Here is a 13,829-nt window from a genome sequence, read left to right on the forward strand (position 1 = left end):
ATTTTTATCATCTAGCTACTGTTATAAAATTCTTCGTTCTTATTGACCAGCAATTCACGCGTAAGCTAACTCTGATTACAGACGACAATGTTTTATATTTTGAGGGGAAAAAGTGTAAACACCGGATAGAAAGAATTATTAATAACTCGTTTGTCGAAGGAGCAGCTTTGATATTGGAGATGAGTAATTGAAACTGTACAATCAAGACATGGAAGGTTGGATATTATAAGAGTGAAATTAAAGGGATCTTGCGTACGTAAAAATGCTAACAACATGGACTTTCTTTTAACCTTTACTTAACTGTAATTCCTTCTTTCTCCAATCGCAAGTCTTTCAATTCTTAGTTTCCACGTTAAAGCCAGAGATATACTAACCGTGAAGGTTCGTAAAAGATGATAAGCATCGTTCATGGGCTAAATTTATATTTACTTTAAACATTACAACAATATAAAAAAAAAACAGACCAATACTGTGCACATAAAACCGCACAACCGAAGTGGAAACTTCTAGGAGATTGCACACCTATCTGTTTCTCGCTCGTTCAGCTAAACTCGGCTCCCCCGAGCTTACCCGAATAGCGTTTCACCTCGGAGCGTGACGCATCGACTCGTTCACTGCCCAACAAATGTGTACAAGGTGCGCTTAAAGAAGTTTTCACTTCAATAATGTAATAATATGTAATATGAGTGGATGCATCCTGGTTTGTCATGCGCAACTCCTTCTAAGTTATAATGTTCTCGATCATATCGATCGATAATCGATTCCCTCATCGTACGGGCTAGTGATGGCGAATACATTTTAATTGTACCAATATTCCGTATCGATACATATTGATAGTCAAAGTATCGATATAAGTGATATATCGGAAATGAAGTAACGATAGCACCGGTATCGATACAGTTACCGCTCCTGCACATACAGTGAAACGAATTGATATTCGGACGCTCTAAAAACGACGATAACTTTTTTAATATTGTACTATACGATCTGAACTTTTTTGGAAAGCTAGAGCAATTAGTTTACTACAGGATGCGAAAAGAAATGTTTTCAAAAATTGCAATTGATCGGAATTGTAGAAAAAATACTAAAAGTTGCATTTTACAATTTTTTTAACTGGACCTATATTGAAAATTTTAAAAATACGTTTTATAGATCTGTGTCAATTAAACATATTATAAAAATGAGCTACAAACATTTAAAGATGGTAAACATTGCAGACTTTCACGATTTTCGGTTCGATCTAAGGATTCTTACAATATAGACCCACATAAAAAGAAGTTGTAAAATGCAACTTTCAGTATTTTTTCTACAATTCCGATCAATTGCAATTTTTGAAAACATTTCTTTTCACATCCTGTAGTAAACTAATTGCTCTAGCTTCCCAAAAACGTTAAAATCGTATAGTACAATATTAATAAAGTTGTCGTCTCTTTTAGAGCGTCCGAATATTAATTCGTTTCACTGAACTCGTGTACTCATATCCACATTTTCTCTGGCATTGCACAATACTTATTAACATTATTTCATCTGCATAGCATTCCTAAAGTTAATTTCAATGGCGATTGAATATCGATAATCACAGAATCAATGCATGTGAAATATTGATATTGTTAGTAGTGATACTTGAAATTTCGATACTTATTGTATACTTAAGTATCGATACAGAAATGCCCGATTCTTTTAAAAAGCGTTTAAATATTTGAAACTGTGTTAACTTACCGATAAAACGTAATTTACAAAGTAAAAATAACAAATACGGAAACTGGAACATATTCATTGGCGATAGAATAAATGGCCGGAAAGAACTTATGGTATTTTTACGGAAATGAATTGTTATGATATAAATTTGAGAAAAACAAAGGGAAATCATTTGAAGGGGCATACATCGTGCACATATTTTCACGATGTAATTGTTAGGTTTCCTCTCTTTCAAATATTTGCCCTTGCCACAGCGTCATCCAATATTTCTTTGATTTAACCGTTGCAAAATCAAACGCGCAACAATATGTACGGTATGCGTGAAAGTTAAATGTAATGAAATATTGTAAAATTAAGTTTATTAGGATTAGTACCTTGTACTTTCTACTCCTTCCAGTACATCTGTTAATCTTCCATTATGTAATGATCAATCAATTCCATTCTTCTACTTGTAGCATTTGATTGAAATTAGACGTTCGATTGAAATTAAAGTATTTTGTAAATTTTCAATTTGATCCCAAACAAAAAGAATTTAGTAATCTATGTAAACCAATCGTCATTTTTTAAAAACTTCTAACACGCGCTATTAGTAGCCTAATCCTAACTTCTCAAAAAAGTTCAAGTCGTCTGGTCCAATTACGTAAAAGTTATTGTTTATAGACTGTCCGAATATTAATGGAAATAAATTTGCAATGAGTATCTGGTAGTATCTATAAGTATCTTTAAATGCAAAAGGAGTTTCAAGTATTTTTCATGTATTTTTTTTTATCTAGAATAGCTCTTTTTCGGGTTGTACCATCAAGTGAGAGACACCCTGTACACGCCACAAATGCATAAAAAGATTCGCACAGAACAGTTATGACAACACGTCTAAAACCTGTCAAACGCATCCGATGTAAATTCAATTTAAAAAACAGACAACCTAGTGCAAATATGTCAGTTTATCCTTGCGCGTTTCTCACTGAAACTTTTTAAATGTGAAAATATACAAATTGTGACAGACAGGCAAATTCGTCTCACTTTCTTTTTCTTCTGAATAAAAGTGAAATTCGAGAGAACGTTGAGACACACTCTACACATTTTTGCATTGGAAAAAAATAATTATTGAATACTGTGAAGCAAACAAGTAATATAAATAGTACAATTTTAAGACATCAGTCCAAAAAACGTGATAGAAACTATTCATTTTTACGATCGATGATTGCACAAAGATCCAACCCTTAATCTCACCAGTCAACAATTCGTTTCATTTTTATAATTCAAAAATATTTAAGAATAGATTAATGAAAATGTTTCTAATTATTTTAGAAGCTTTCAAATGACGGTCGGCTATTTAAAAAACATTTTTTAAAAATCTTTGATGTTGCCATTATTTTGTTTTATACCATTACACTTTTCCGACAGAAAATATTCGATTAAAATCGTGAAGGACGTTGTTGAAGGAATTATTAGTACATTAAAAAAGAATATTACTATACGTTAGACAAATAAAAAGTTAACAACGTTTCCAAGAATTATTAATAAAACAATGGATGTGCTCTTGTCGTTTTACTAAATATAAACAACTGTTGACTGTAAAAATTATATGAATTTAATAAAGTTAAAAATACAATGTTCTCATGTAAAAATTGCAAAAGAATGTGCAACATGGCAGAGAACTGGAAACTTTTTGATATTTCCTCAACGCATAGTGGCGATTCAATCCTTCTTCAAATCAGTGAGAAATTGACTTATTCTGTATCTCATGAAGAGAGGTACATATTCACTTTTGTGTTAATATTTTCTGCATATGTGACGAGTTCTATTCTTACATTTGCCTTTATTGTTACCGAAAATATTTTCACGTCAAATATTATACATAAATACTTGGACTGCAGAGAGATTATATGTATGTATTTAAAACAAACATGAAACGAACAACTTATTTATGAAAAACTGTATCAGTCTCGTATAATCATTAAAGGTTAACGTGTTAAAATTCTAAAGAAAATGTTTACTTTGCAGAAAGGTTTTATTTTTAATGAGAGATACTGGATTTGTTTGATGAAATAATTTTTGCCAGAGGTAGCACACACCCAACTGGTTTAATCTTCATACGTCCCTCACGTGAAGACACATTTTTTTACACTAATTTTGGACAAATAACACGTCGTACACTTTTTTCATTAGTTTTAAACTCCCCGAATTTTACCTCAGGTTCTCGTCGTTCAAACGAAGGATTTGCAAAGTTAATTTTTAATTTTTCTATCTCACTGATTTATCACCACTGCTTTTTGACACCAAGGAACAAATTCGTCTGTGAAAACCGGGGCTAAAAATTGATGGAAAACAAATGAAATTAATAAAAGAAGGGACGAAATTCCTACTTGGCTCTTGTCTCTTCCAATTTACTTAGAAAAATGTTTATTTTTCGGAGAAGTCTGTAGCGACAGACACTTGATTTGTAAATAGAGAGTAATTTTCATCAGGAGTAAATAAATTTCCCATAAGTAAGTCTTTCTAATCTCGAATAAATAAAACAGATTTTGAACAACCCGCTATTTTAACGAGTCTCATGGTTCTCATAATTTTTCTATTGGCCAATAAAAGTATTGAAATAATTTTAAAAAGAAATTGAAGCCGGGTACCCGGTTGTTGACACAAGGGTTTATACCCCTCGTGATGAAGATTTCGAACAAAATCTACTAAATCGTCATTAATTTCCTTTAAACCGGGAATAAAATTCTATTTTGTTGTACTCGACATATTGGCTGAATTGAAGAATACGTGGGCATACAATAAATATAAGATCCCTTGTTCTTCCAAGTAATTCTTAGACAATAAAAAATGTTCTACTTGAATTGCAACAAACCGATATGAAATAGAAAATGTTCTTCCTCAACATGTTTAGTAGGTCGAAAAAAATTATGTAACAATATTTCTAAATTCTTCCGATATTTTTACCGTTTTAAATTACACCTTTTTCGCTATTCGATAATTATTTGACTGCGGATGTTTTCAATTTTTGCAGACAAATTTTAAGAAAGTGGAATGAAATAAAAGCCTAGTTTTAATGGAAACAGCCTTTGTAGATCAAAAAGAAATAAAAATTGTACAAAATTCTTTCGAATTCTATATTCTAGCCTTTTTTGAAAATTTTCATAAGCCATAAATGCATAAAGATCCGCAGTGTCTAATAATTATGAACGATAAAGAAGTTGTAATCAGCGTAACCGACAATGTGCGGTGGTGTGAGGGGTTAAGGTGACCAAATAAAGAAAGAATTACTCACGTTTGGCTTGGGCCGTGCCACTGGCGAAGACCAGGAGCATAAGCGCGGAAACGGAAACGCCGACCGTCAGCGGGATACCGGAAGTCCTGTTGCTCCTCATCCTGTTCCTCACGACTTGGTTTCTGGGTTCGGGGTCGACAGCCAGTTGAACCGGAGGGCCGATGCTTATTCGGCGAGCAGGTGGTTGTGAATGAACGAAGGGAACGTCGGCGTTCCTTCTTTTGCGGGAGTGGAAACCAGAGTGGCGCAGTCGACATCGCCATGGAGCATGCTGACTACGCAGAGACACTGTGGGTGGTGTTCGTACACGCACTGATCACGCACACGTACACAAAAAAGCGTTTCAACATTAAATTTCCGATTCTCCAGAGATCGTCAATATATGAATTATGGTAATTTCATTCAAAGAATTAGTACACTTATATATTTATACTCATTTTAAAGCCCAAAACCACCACTTTCGCAGACTACCATTCATTTTTTCTTTCTTTTTATTATTTGCAATTCGCAGCACAATTTCAGTGAAACTAGTCACACCAAACATGGTCGTGTGTATATTTTCTTTAATAGTGAATTTAATTGTAAGTCAGTATAATTGTCTAGAATTCCAAATCCGAATCATTATGCATTTATGGCTCCCAAAAATGTTCGAAAACTACTAAAAATACTACTACCACTGTCGGTCATATGACCGGTTTTATATTTTTCATTTTACAATTATTGAAATCATGACGTAGCTTACATGTAAATTGATTCGATAAATTTCTTTATCCAAACACATATTGTAATAAAAATTGCACAAAATGTAAATAAATAGAGCCTTGTCATTTTTGTGAGCTAAAACATTTTAATTGTTTTTAGCGTAGGTTTAGTGTTAATGCGATTTTAATTTGTGTCTGATCCACAAATGCTACTGCCACTGAAAATGAGGCAACATTTAATGCTACAAATATTTGCGCCAAACATGATCGTGTTAATACATTCCTTTATTTCTCTAATTTTATGTACAAAGTTGAAAGTTCGTATAATTGTTTCGAATTGAAAAATTCGTTCATAATAATTATTATTATTAATTTAATATTAATAATAACGATTCGTATCGCATGTTATAGATTCGTAAACAATTGTACTGTATTTAACAATTTAATATGCATATTCTGTACATTTATAAAAAGTACAGTGTTAAAGCAATATACAGCGACTCCCATTAATATTCGGACACTAAAAAAAACGATACATATCTTTCTAAAAGTTGAAAAATGCAACTTTTAGTATTTTCTCTGCAATTTCGATAACTTACAGTTTTTTCAAAATTTTTCGTCGCGTTGTGTAGCTAACCAATTTTTCTAACTTCTCTAAAAATTTCAAGTCGTATATTCCAATATCAAAAACATTATGGTGTTCTTAAGAGTGTCCGAATATTATTGGGGGTCACTGTATGTAGAACAAATATAACGCGTTAAATATGCTCTAGATAGTACGAGAATAGTACGTTTCTATCCTTTGACACGTTCCGCATAAACACCAAATTGCTACTTCCATTATTTCATATTTTTGCGAATTTAAAAGTCAGGGCGACGCGTTATAGGAAAACTATAAACTTTGCGTTATGCAAGTATTGCTACAATTTGTGGACCGTGTTGTACAAGTATAGTTATTGTGAGGGGTTTACCTTGTATGTATATGAATATTTCAATCACACCTTGCCAATAAAACAATAATGTATACGTAAGTCTTCACACCTTGCCAATAAAACAACGTATACGTAAGTCTTGTACTAACATTTAACTCGATTTAGTTACTTACAACAGTTCCATTCAGAATTTCATTAGAATATTCTGAAAATGGTGGGAATACTGCGGTTTATGGGAAACGAGTGTTTGAAAACAACAACGTGTATACGATATTGGAAAGATCTTTTCCAATTTCTATTTGAATAAAGGAAACAAAATATTCCTTTAAAGTGTTCCCAATTTGATATCGTCGCCTACCTACGACCCTACGAGTATTGCACATTTGTAGACAGCCATGTTTGTCGCTTATATTTGTCTGACGCGACGATATAATGATTTTAATTATACTCTGTCAATCTTGCCAATATTTCTCAGTAAAACGAATCGCTGGCAAGCTAAATTTTACTTCCCTTTATCCATATTAGCACAGTTTACTTTATTTGGGGATGGTATTGAACAGAGTGAAAGGAAAGTCACACCCCCTTTCATACATTTATACCACAGAAGTAAAGCAAGTATTGAAATGAAACAATGATAGTGTAAGATATTAAAACTACCCTCTATATTTATAATATTTTAAAAATGTATATCCATCAAAGTAGAATAAATAGTGAAATAAATCGATGGTAATGTGAGATATTAAAAAACTACCTTCTAGATTTATAAAAATATTACTAATATATAAAATAATAATTTATGCTCACATCGTGCGACTTTAACTCTTTATCGTCACGAGAAAAGCGCCGCTCCCCTTTTTCGTTTCCGAAACTTGCGTTTGCTATACTAAAAAGAATGGTCACTTCCTACTTTTAGCTTTAACGTGAGGTAAATTAATGCATTGAAAGGCAGTTAAAGTACTGAAAACGTGAAAACTTGTACTTCTTCTAGAAGAATAGCTAGCATTAATTTGCCGTAGATACATTATATTATATCAATTTCTTATTGTTACGAATATGACGGAAAATTTTAAAAGTGGAAGCAGAGCTACAATTGCAAGGTGATGCCGGTCTTGTTCGTGTAGGAGGCACACACAATTTCTGTTTTAAATCCAAGAATAATAAAAAAAGGCAAGACCAAAGATTAATATGGTAATATAGTTAAAGATAGATAGATCTTCAATATCAAAGTCTGTAAAAATACAAATAAAGTAAAACGTAGTGTACAATCTGCAGTTCTAAATATTTCAAGAACAAAATTTTTTAAACTAGGTATGTAACGAGGTTCCTCCCACACTGCACATCACCTACGAATTCACTAGAAATGAAGCTCTTTAATGTTGCAATTCATATAGAAGTTTATTCGGGGCTTAAAAATAACATCTCAAATTAAAATTTTAATTAACCTCGGTGAATCCTTTAATGTTATTAAATTTACTTCATATTCTCTGTGACAACAAATAATTTAGAAAAATAAATGTTTTAAGTAAATCAATTATGAAAAATAGATATTATAAGTAAGTCAGTTATGAAAAATAAAATAAAATGTGTAAGAATGAAAGCATAATCAATATTCAAATCAAATGAAATGTCAAAATTAATTGTGTACATAAATCAATGTTATTAGAAATTGTAATTAAATTATCGAGAAGTTTAAGTTGAAGATATTACAAGATTGCACAGTCACTTCATATAAAATCTATGGTTTGATGTTATCTGAACGAAGAACTTGTCCATCGCGTTCGCTGATAACCCATGGCGTTAAGTGTAATTTTTATAATCGCGGGCGGTTATCACATTCAAACCACTAACCCTGTTTATCATCGACGTTGAAAAATATGAAGTGCACAGCTGATCACTAATCCTGGTATCCACATGTTCTCCACGTGAAAAGGAAGAACTAAAAACATCCATCCAAAACAACCAAGTGTTTTTACAATAAAATACAAATATATCGATGATAATTTATCACACAGATTGCGCAAAATTAATGACATAATTTGGAAGAAAAGCATCCGATACACATAAAAATTAATAAAAACATGGAATATTTTTCATATTTTCGAAAAAATCGAATCCAATCATTTTCCTCATACTTTTAGTCTTTTTTTATTATTCATGAGTAGTAACAGCAATGTGTTCTATTATTTTATCCACGATCTTTATAAAAATAGGCTAACCGATTATTATTATTATTCTTTATTTTCAAAACAACACAAATAACAACGTGAACAACAATTTAAGTGTGTGTTCGAAATAAAATAAAACTATTAAATTCTAAAAAACCTTAGCAATTCTCTTAAAGCTTTTATATGTTTGTGAATGCACAAGATTGCATTTAACTTTTTAACAGTATCGAGTTAAGAGTGAGTTGCGAACTGTAAACAAAATAATGAAATTAGATGTGCATATAGGATAACCTTGATTGGCTGCACAGCAGGTAATTTAGAGAAGTTTAAATAACCGAGTGACATGATCGAGTTAAGTTCGACGAAAACGTACCTGAAAGTTTCATACCGTAGAACTTACTTGTTATGCTTGGTTAAATCGAAACTCTAGACACATATCCACAGGAAATAATCCACATTGTTCCTATTATACCCTACATGTAGGATGAAAAAGACCTGTGGAGATTAACTTGATGCGCTTGACAAATACATACGAGATCAATATGTATTTGGTTAATGACTTAACGTTCTGCGAACTTCAACGACATAGTTGCCGAAATATATTCGTTTAAAAAGTTAAATAAATCTAGCTGTTCATATTTTGATTCAATTGCTCAAATAAATCAGCGTTTATGCTTGCGAAACGTCAAGTTTATTTGTAAGGGAAATATAGTGTTAAATGTCGTACGCGAGACAGTTTAAACGTAGCTTTCAATTATTCGATGATTGCAAGTTCGTGTCCGATTTTCATAGATGTTGTAAACTGTACGGCGAAGTGTAAAAAAAATTATTTCTACAATTAGAAAAGAATGGTGACTATATAATTGATTAATAAAGCTGTATTCTTTAAGATTTAGCCATTGAATTTTATTTTCAAATCGGGCACGAACCTATGCAATCATCTGATACTTGAAAGCTGTTTAACTATTGTAGTAGTAAAACGCACCTACTAATTAGGCGACACAATAAAAGGTTTGTCAACCTTTACAATAGGCCTGTCCAACTTCTTCGTCGTCCGTTCCCCCAATACTTAAGGCTTAAGGTCATATAGTGGGTGAACGTCACCTCCCACCTTAGCGGAATGGAGAAGCGGGAGACCGGGTGAAATGTAGCTTGCACAATATCGCAGCTTTACACAATATTGTCATTGAAATATTATCACTAAATATTGTTTTCAAATATTATTGACTAGGGGGTGTGCGAATACTCTTTCGGGTTCGGGTCGGGAAATTTGTTCCGGATCGAGTCGGGATCCGGAAAGTTTATAAAGTCCGGGTACCCGAAATGGTAATCGGGTCGGGTCGAGTCGGGGTCCCGAAAGTTCGCAATATTGGAAATGGTGGAAATGCAACTGTAAACGACTACCTATATTTGCAGAAACAGCAAGACAATACCTTGGCATTCCTGCCACGATATTGAGCGAACGATTGTTTTCAAACACTGGAGATATTGTCACAGCCACGAGAACAAAACTCGTATCGGAAAAAGTAGAACAATTATGCTTCCTGCACACGAATTTAGAAATAAAATACTATTATTTCACATAATGTATCCTGAAATTTTTTTTTCCTCGCGAAGTTTGATAACCGATTACACTAAAAATACAAAAATCATTCTGAACCTGCCAGTGAAAATAAAAGATTGAACTGAAAAATCATAGAACGGCATTATACTTATACAAATACAATTTTAACTTCGAGTACCGGAATATTGCAATCGCGGGTGCCCGAACTTTGTAAACTTTCGGAATCCCGACTCGATCATTGTCCGACTCGACCCGCGAGGTTCGGGTACCCGCGCACCCCTATTATTTACTATAATTTTAATTAATATTTGAGATAATACACATTTCTTAAAATTTAAATTACATTCAAATGTAGTTTACAATGTTCAAACATATTAAAATATTTGTGTAACCACTTCCTGTGATACTTCTGCACGAAATAATAGTTACGAAGCACGAAATATATGACAACTAACAATATTTTTTAATAAACACTCGTGACATATTTCAATCAATTAGCTATTCAGAAACAAGGTACGTACATTTTCTGATAATTTTTATTTTCGACAACTATCAGAGCACAGTAACATTTTATTGCGTATTTCATTTTAGAACGTACCTTATAACGCGAATGCGAAGCTTTTCCCGGCACTGACAAAAGATCCCCCCATATTTTCTGATGCAAAGTTAGCTGAACGTAAATCAACTACAAATTCGCGGATCTACCTGTTTTACTATACCTTTAGCCACGGAAGGAAACATTAATAATCACGTTCCCGAACTGCTCAATAAGTCACTCTACGAGTTTATGCGTTTATAAACATAAGTATGCAAAACAATAAGATAAAAGCTACGATAAAATTGGTAAAAGTAAAATGAAAACGGATAAATGCAGGCAAAATATTTTCATGTGAACAATATTTATTTAATGGCATCCAGAAAGAGGATTTGTTTGTTCAACAATTGAAAAGACAAGCTAACAAAAATCGTTAATGGGGAATTTAATTTGTAAAGGAATCAGTAAAATCCTCGAAAAATATTACATTTGAAATATTACATTTGATAATATTACATTTCCGTTGTTATAAATAGACTGCGGATCTTTCTGCAACATAAAAATTTTCTCTTCGCTGATTAAAACACACAGAAACTATACAAAAATTTTACTTGTAAATTCTTAACTTGTCTTATTATTTTACTATTTTAAATTACATCCGTCTATTTTTGTCATAAATGCATAAACTCCGCAGTCTAGTTATAAAGACAATCTTCTGTGTGCAAGCAACATAAATCTCTAAACAAACCCACCTGGATAAATCTCTCGCTTTAAACGTGAATATCGTATTCTCTACATTATCGTCCTGTCGTTATCGTCGGTAACAAGAATCATTAGCACAAACGAATGCATTTCCCACTATTTTCGTATCTGACAGCTGATATCCCCTAATTGCGTACTTTTTGTTAAGAGCTGCTTGTACCAAAAGTCTATCCTTGAAAACCAGAATAATAATGTTTTAGATAAACATAGTATTTATCATTTGTTATTGTCTGCAGTTTTTAATCACCTCATGATAATTATTAAATTGAATTCCTGTACAAGAATAATAAATTAAATTGCCAAAATTATTGTTTACATTAGAATTATTTATTTGTAAGTCTCTAAGATTTCTTTATTATAGTGGTATTTCACTAATTTTACATTTTTTGTTGCATACTGTAGCAGAACTCGCGTTGTAATTTTGTAAACTGAACTGTTTATATCATTATTATAAAAGCCAAACACTGTTCGAAATAAAAAAGTTGCAATTTTGTAAAGCAGACTGTTTATAGTTTATGTCATTAAAAGCTGGACAGTGTTCAACGCAAAAATAACTAATAACATTCATTAGCGTTTATAGAGCGCGCATTAAATTTTTGCACGAAACAAGAAACTATATAATTTGTCCATAGTGGTCAGTAATAAATTTTGAAATAACAATTACTTTATTATATGTATTGTTTTACTCAAACAAAAAACTTGTTTGATTTCGGAACTCATTAAATTGTTATATTCGCAAATCTAAATTATTCTTATAGTGATAAAAAATCCTGATTTCCTAAAAGCACTATTTCGTGTGCCTGTCCTTGCCAGAAATGAAAGTACAAATAAGACTAATGACGATATTATGTATTTAAATAAATTGAGAGGTAAATATTATTAATCAGTTCCTGTTACATAAAATTAAAAAGTGATTTCAATTTTAATGAATCGTAATATCCTAGAAAAATTATTAATAAAATCGGGTCAAATATTTTTAGTAAATCAAACTGATTGGTTCATCAAAATTAAAGTGATAATGTTTGCAAATATTGATTTGATTCTTAACACTTTTTCTAAACAACATATCTAGGAAAGTGCGTCGCAATAACTGCTGTATGATATGGTGGCAAAAAACATAATCGTGTGTAGATTGCCAGTACGAATCGAAGCATTATTATGGGGACACATGGTATATTCTCACAGTTTATTGGACAGTTCATCGGTTTATCAGTCGCTCCTCGCGCGATGAAAAGGTAATTTCTAATAATTAAATTTCGTCAACCAGTTCCACAAAAAACGATTCACTGATACTGAAACTTTGTTTGTAGTTAATTTTGCAAATCGAGCAAGTCTGTGCGCTGTCAGCAATTACGAATAATTAATCTGCTTAGTCGTTGCAAAAGTCAACTTCAATAATTCAACCAGAGTAACCCGTGGTTTAAGTAATTATTTCTACATTCATTTTTATTGCGTTCAGACATGACACTAATCTAACTATTAAAAAATAACTTGAATAGATAACTATGATATTATTTGACAATACAACTAATTTAAAACTATTCGCAATCTAATATTCATATGAAATGTTATACAATACGTATCTATTCATCCTTCAATACATTAATATAGTTTTTTTTATTTATCTATACATTATAATCGGTTCTCCGAATTAAATTCGTTAGAATCTGTAACTGAAGGAGCAAATTCATTAATAACAATTGACAAACAGTCAGAAACTAATTCAAAATTAATAATAAATAAAAAATTCAATTTGAATATGAAACCGAAATTAATTTAAACGAAAATTAAATAAACTCGATTTCTACGGCACGACACGAATTCAAATACAATCGATCGTTACGACACAAAATTAAATTACCGCGAGAAGGCAACTTAGGCATCTTTAATTTCCAAAAATTTCATTAGATTCTGAGAAAACAATTAACTTAATTGTAACACTCTGTTTGGTACACCCCGTATAAATTGCTTCATAAAATGGATTCATAATAATATTTTTTAAAAGATTCGAATGGGTTTGGGATTTGTATTCTCTATGAACAACGCTATCATTGCAATTCAAAAATCGTTTTTATTACGCCATAATAAATTTCATTCTTGAAACACCCGGAGAGAGAGATAAAGGGACACGACGACATCCTACTATTTTAATTTGTAACTCACTTGGTATTTCAGATCATTGTTATTAGTTCCATCACCGA

General features: G+C 31.9%; 1 protein-coding gene across 1 annotated transcript in view; it reads right to left on the reverse strand.

The window, feature by feature from the left end:
* LOC143215960 (neuropeptide CCHamide-2) overlaps positions 1-5,598 on the reverse strand; it is a 31,160-nt gene extending 25,562 nt beyond the window's left edge. Inside the window, exon 1 of the mRNA XM_076438607.1 lies at positions 4,970-5,598. Coding sequence (XP_076294722.1) covers positions 4,970-5,069 — 100 coding nt within the window. The 5' untranslated portion in view covers positions 5,070-5,598. The remainder of the gene's footprint in view (positions 1-4,969) is intronic.
* Positions 5,599-13,829: the final 8,231 nt, after the last annotated feature.

This window comes from Lasioglossum baleicum, chromosome 14, assembly GCF_051020765.1.
Source record: "Lasioglossum baleicum chromosome 14, iyLasBale1, whole genome shotgun sequence".
NCBI classification, from domain to species: Eukaryota; Metazoa; Arthropoda; class Insecta; order Hymenoptera; family Halictidae; genus Lasioglossum; species Lasioglossum baleicum.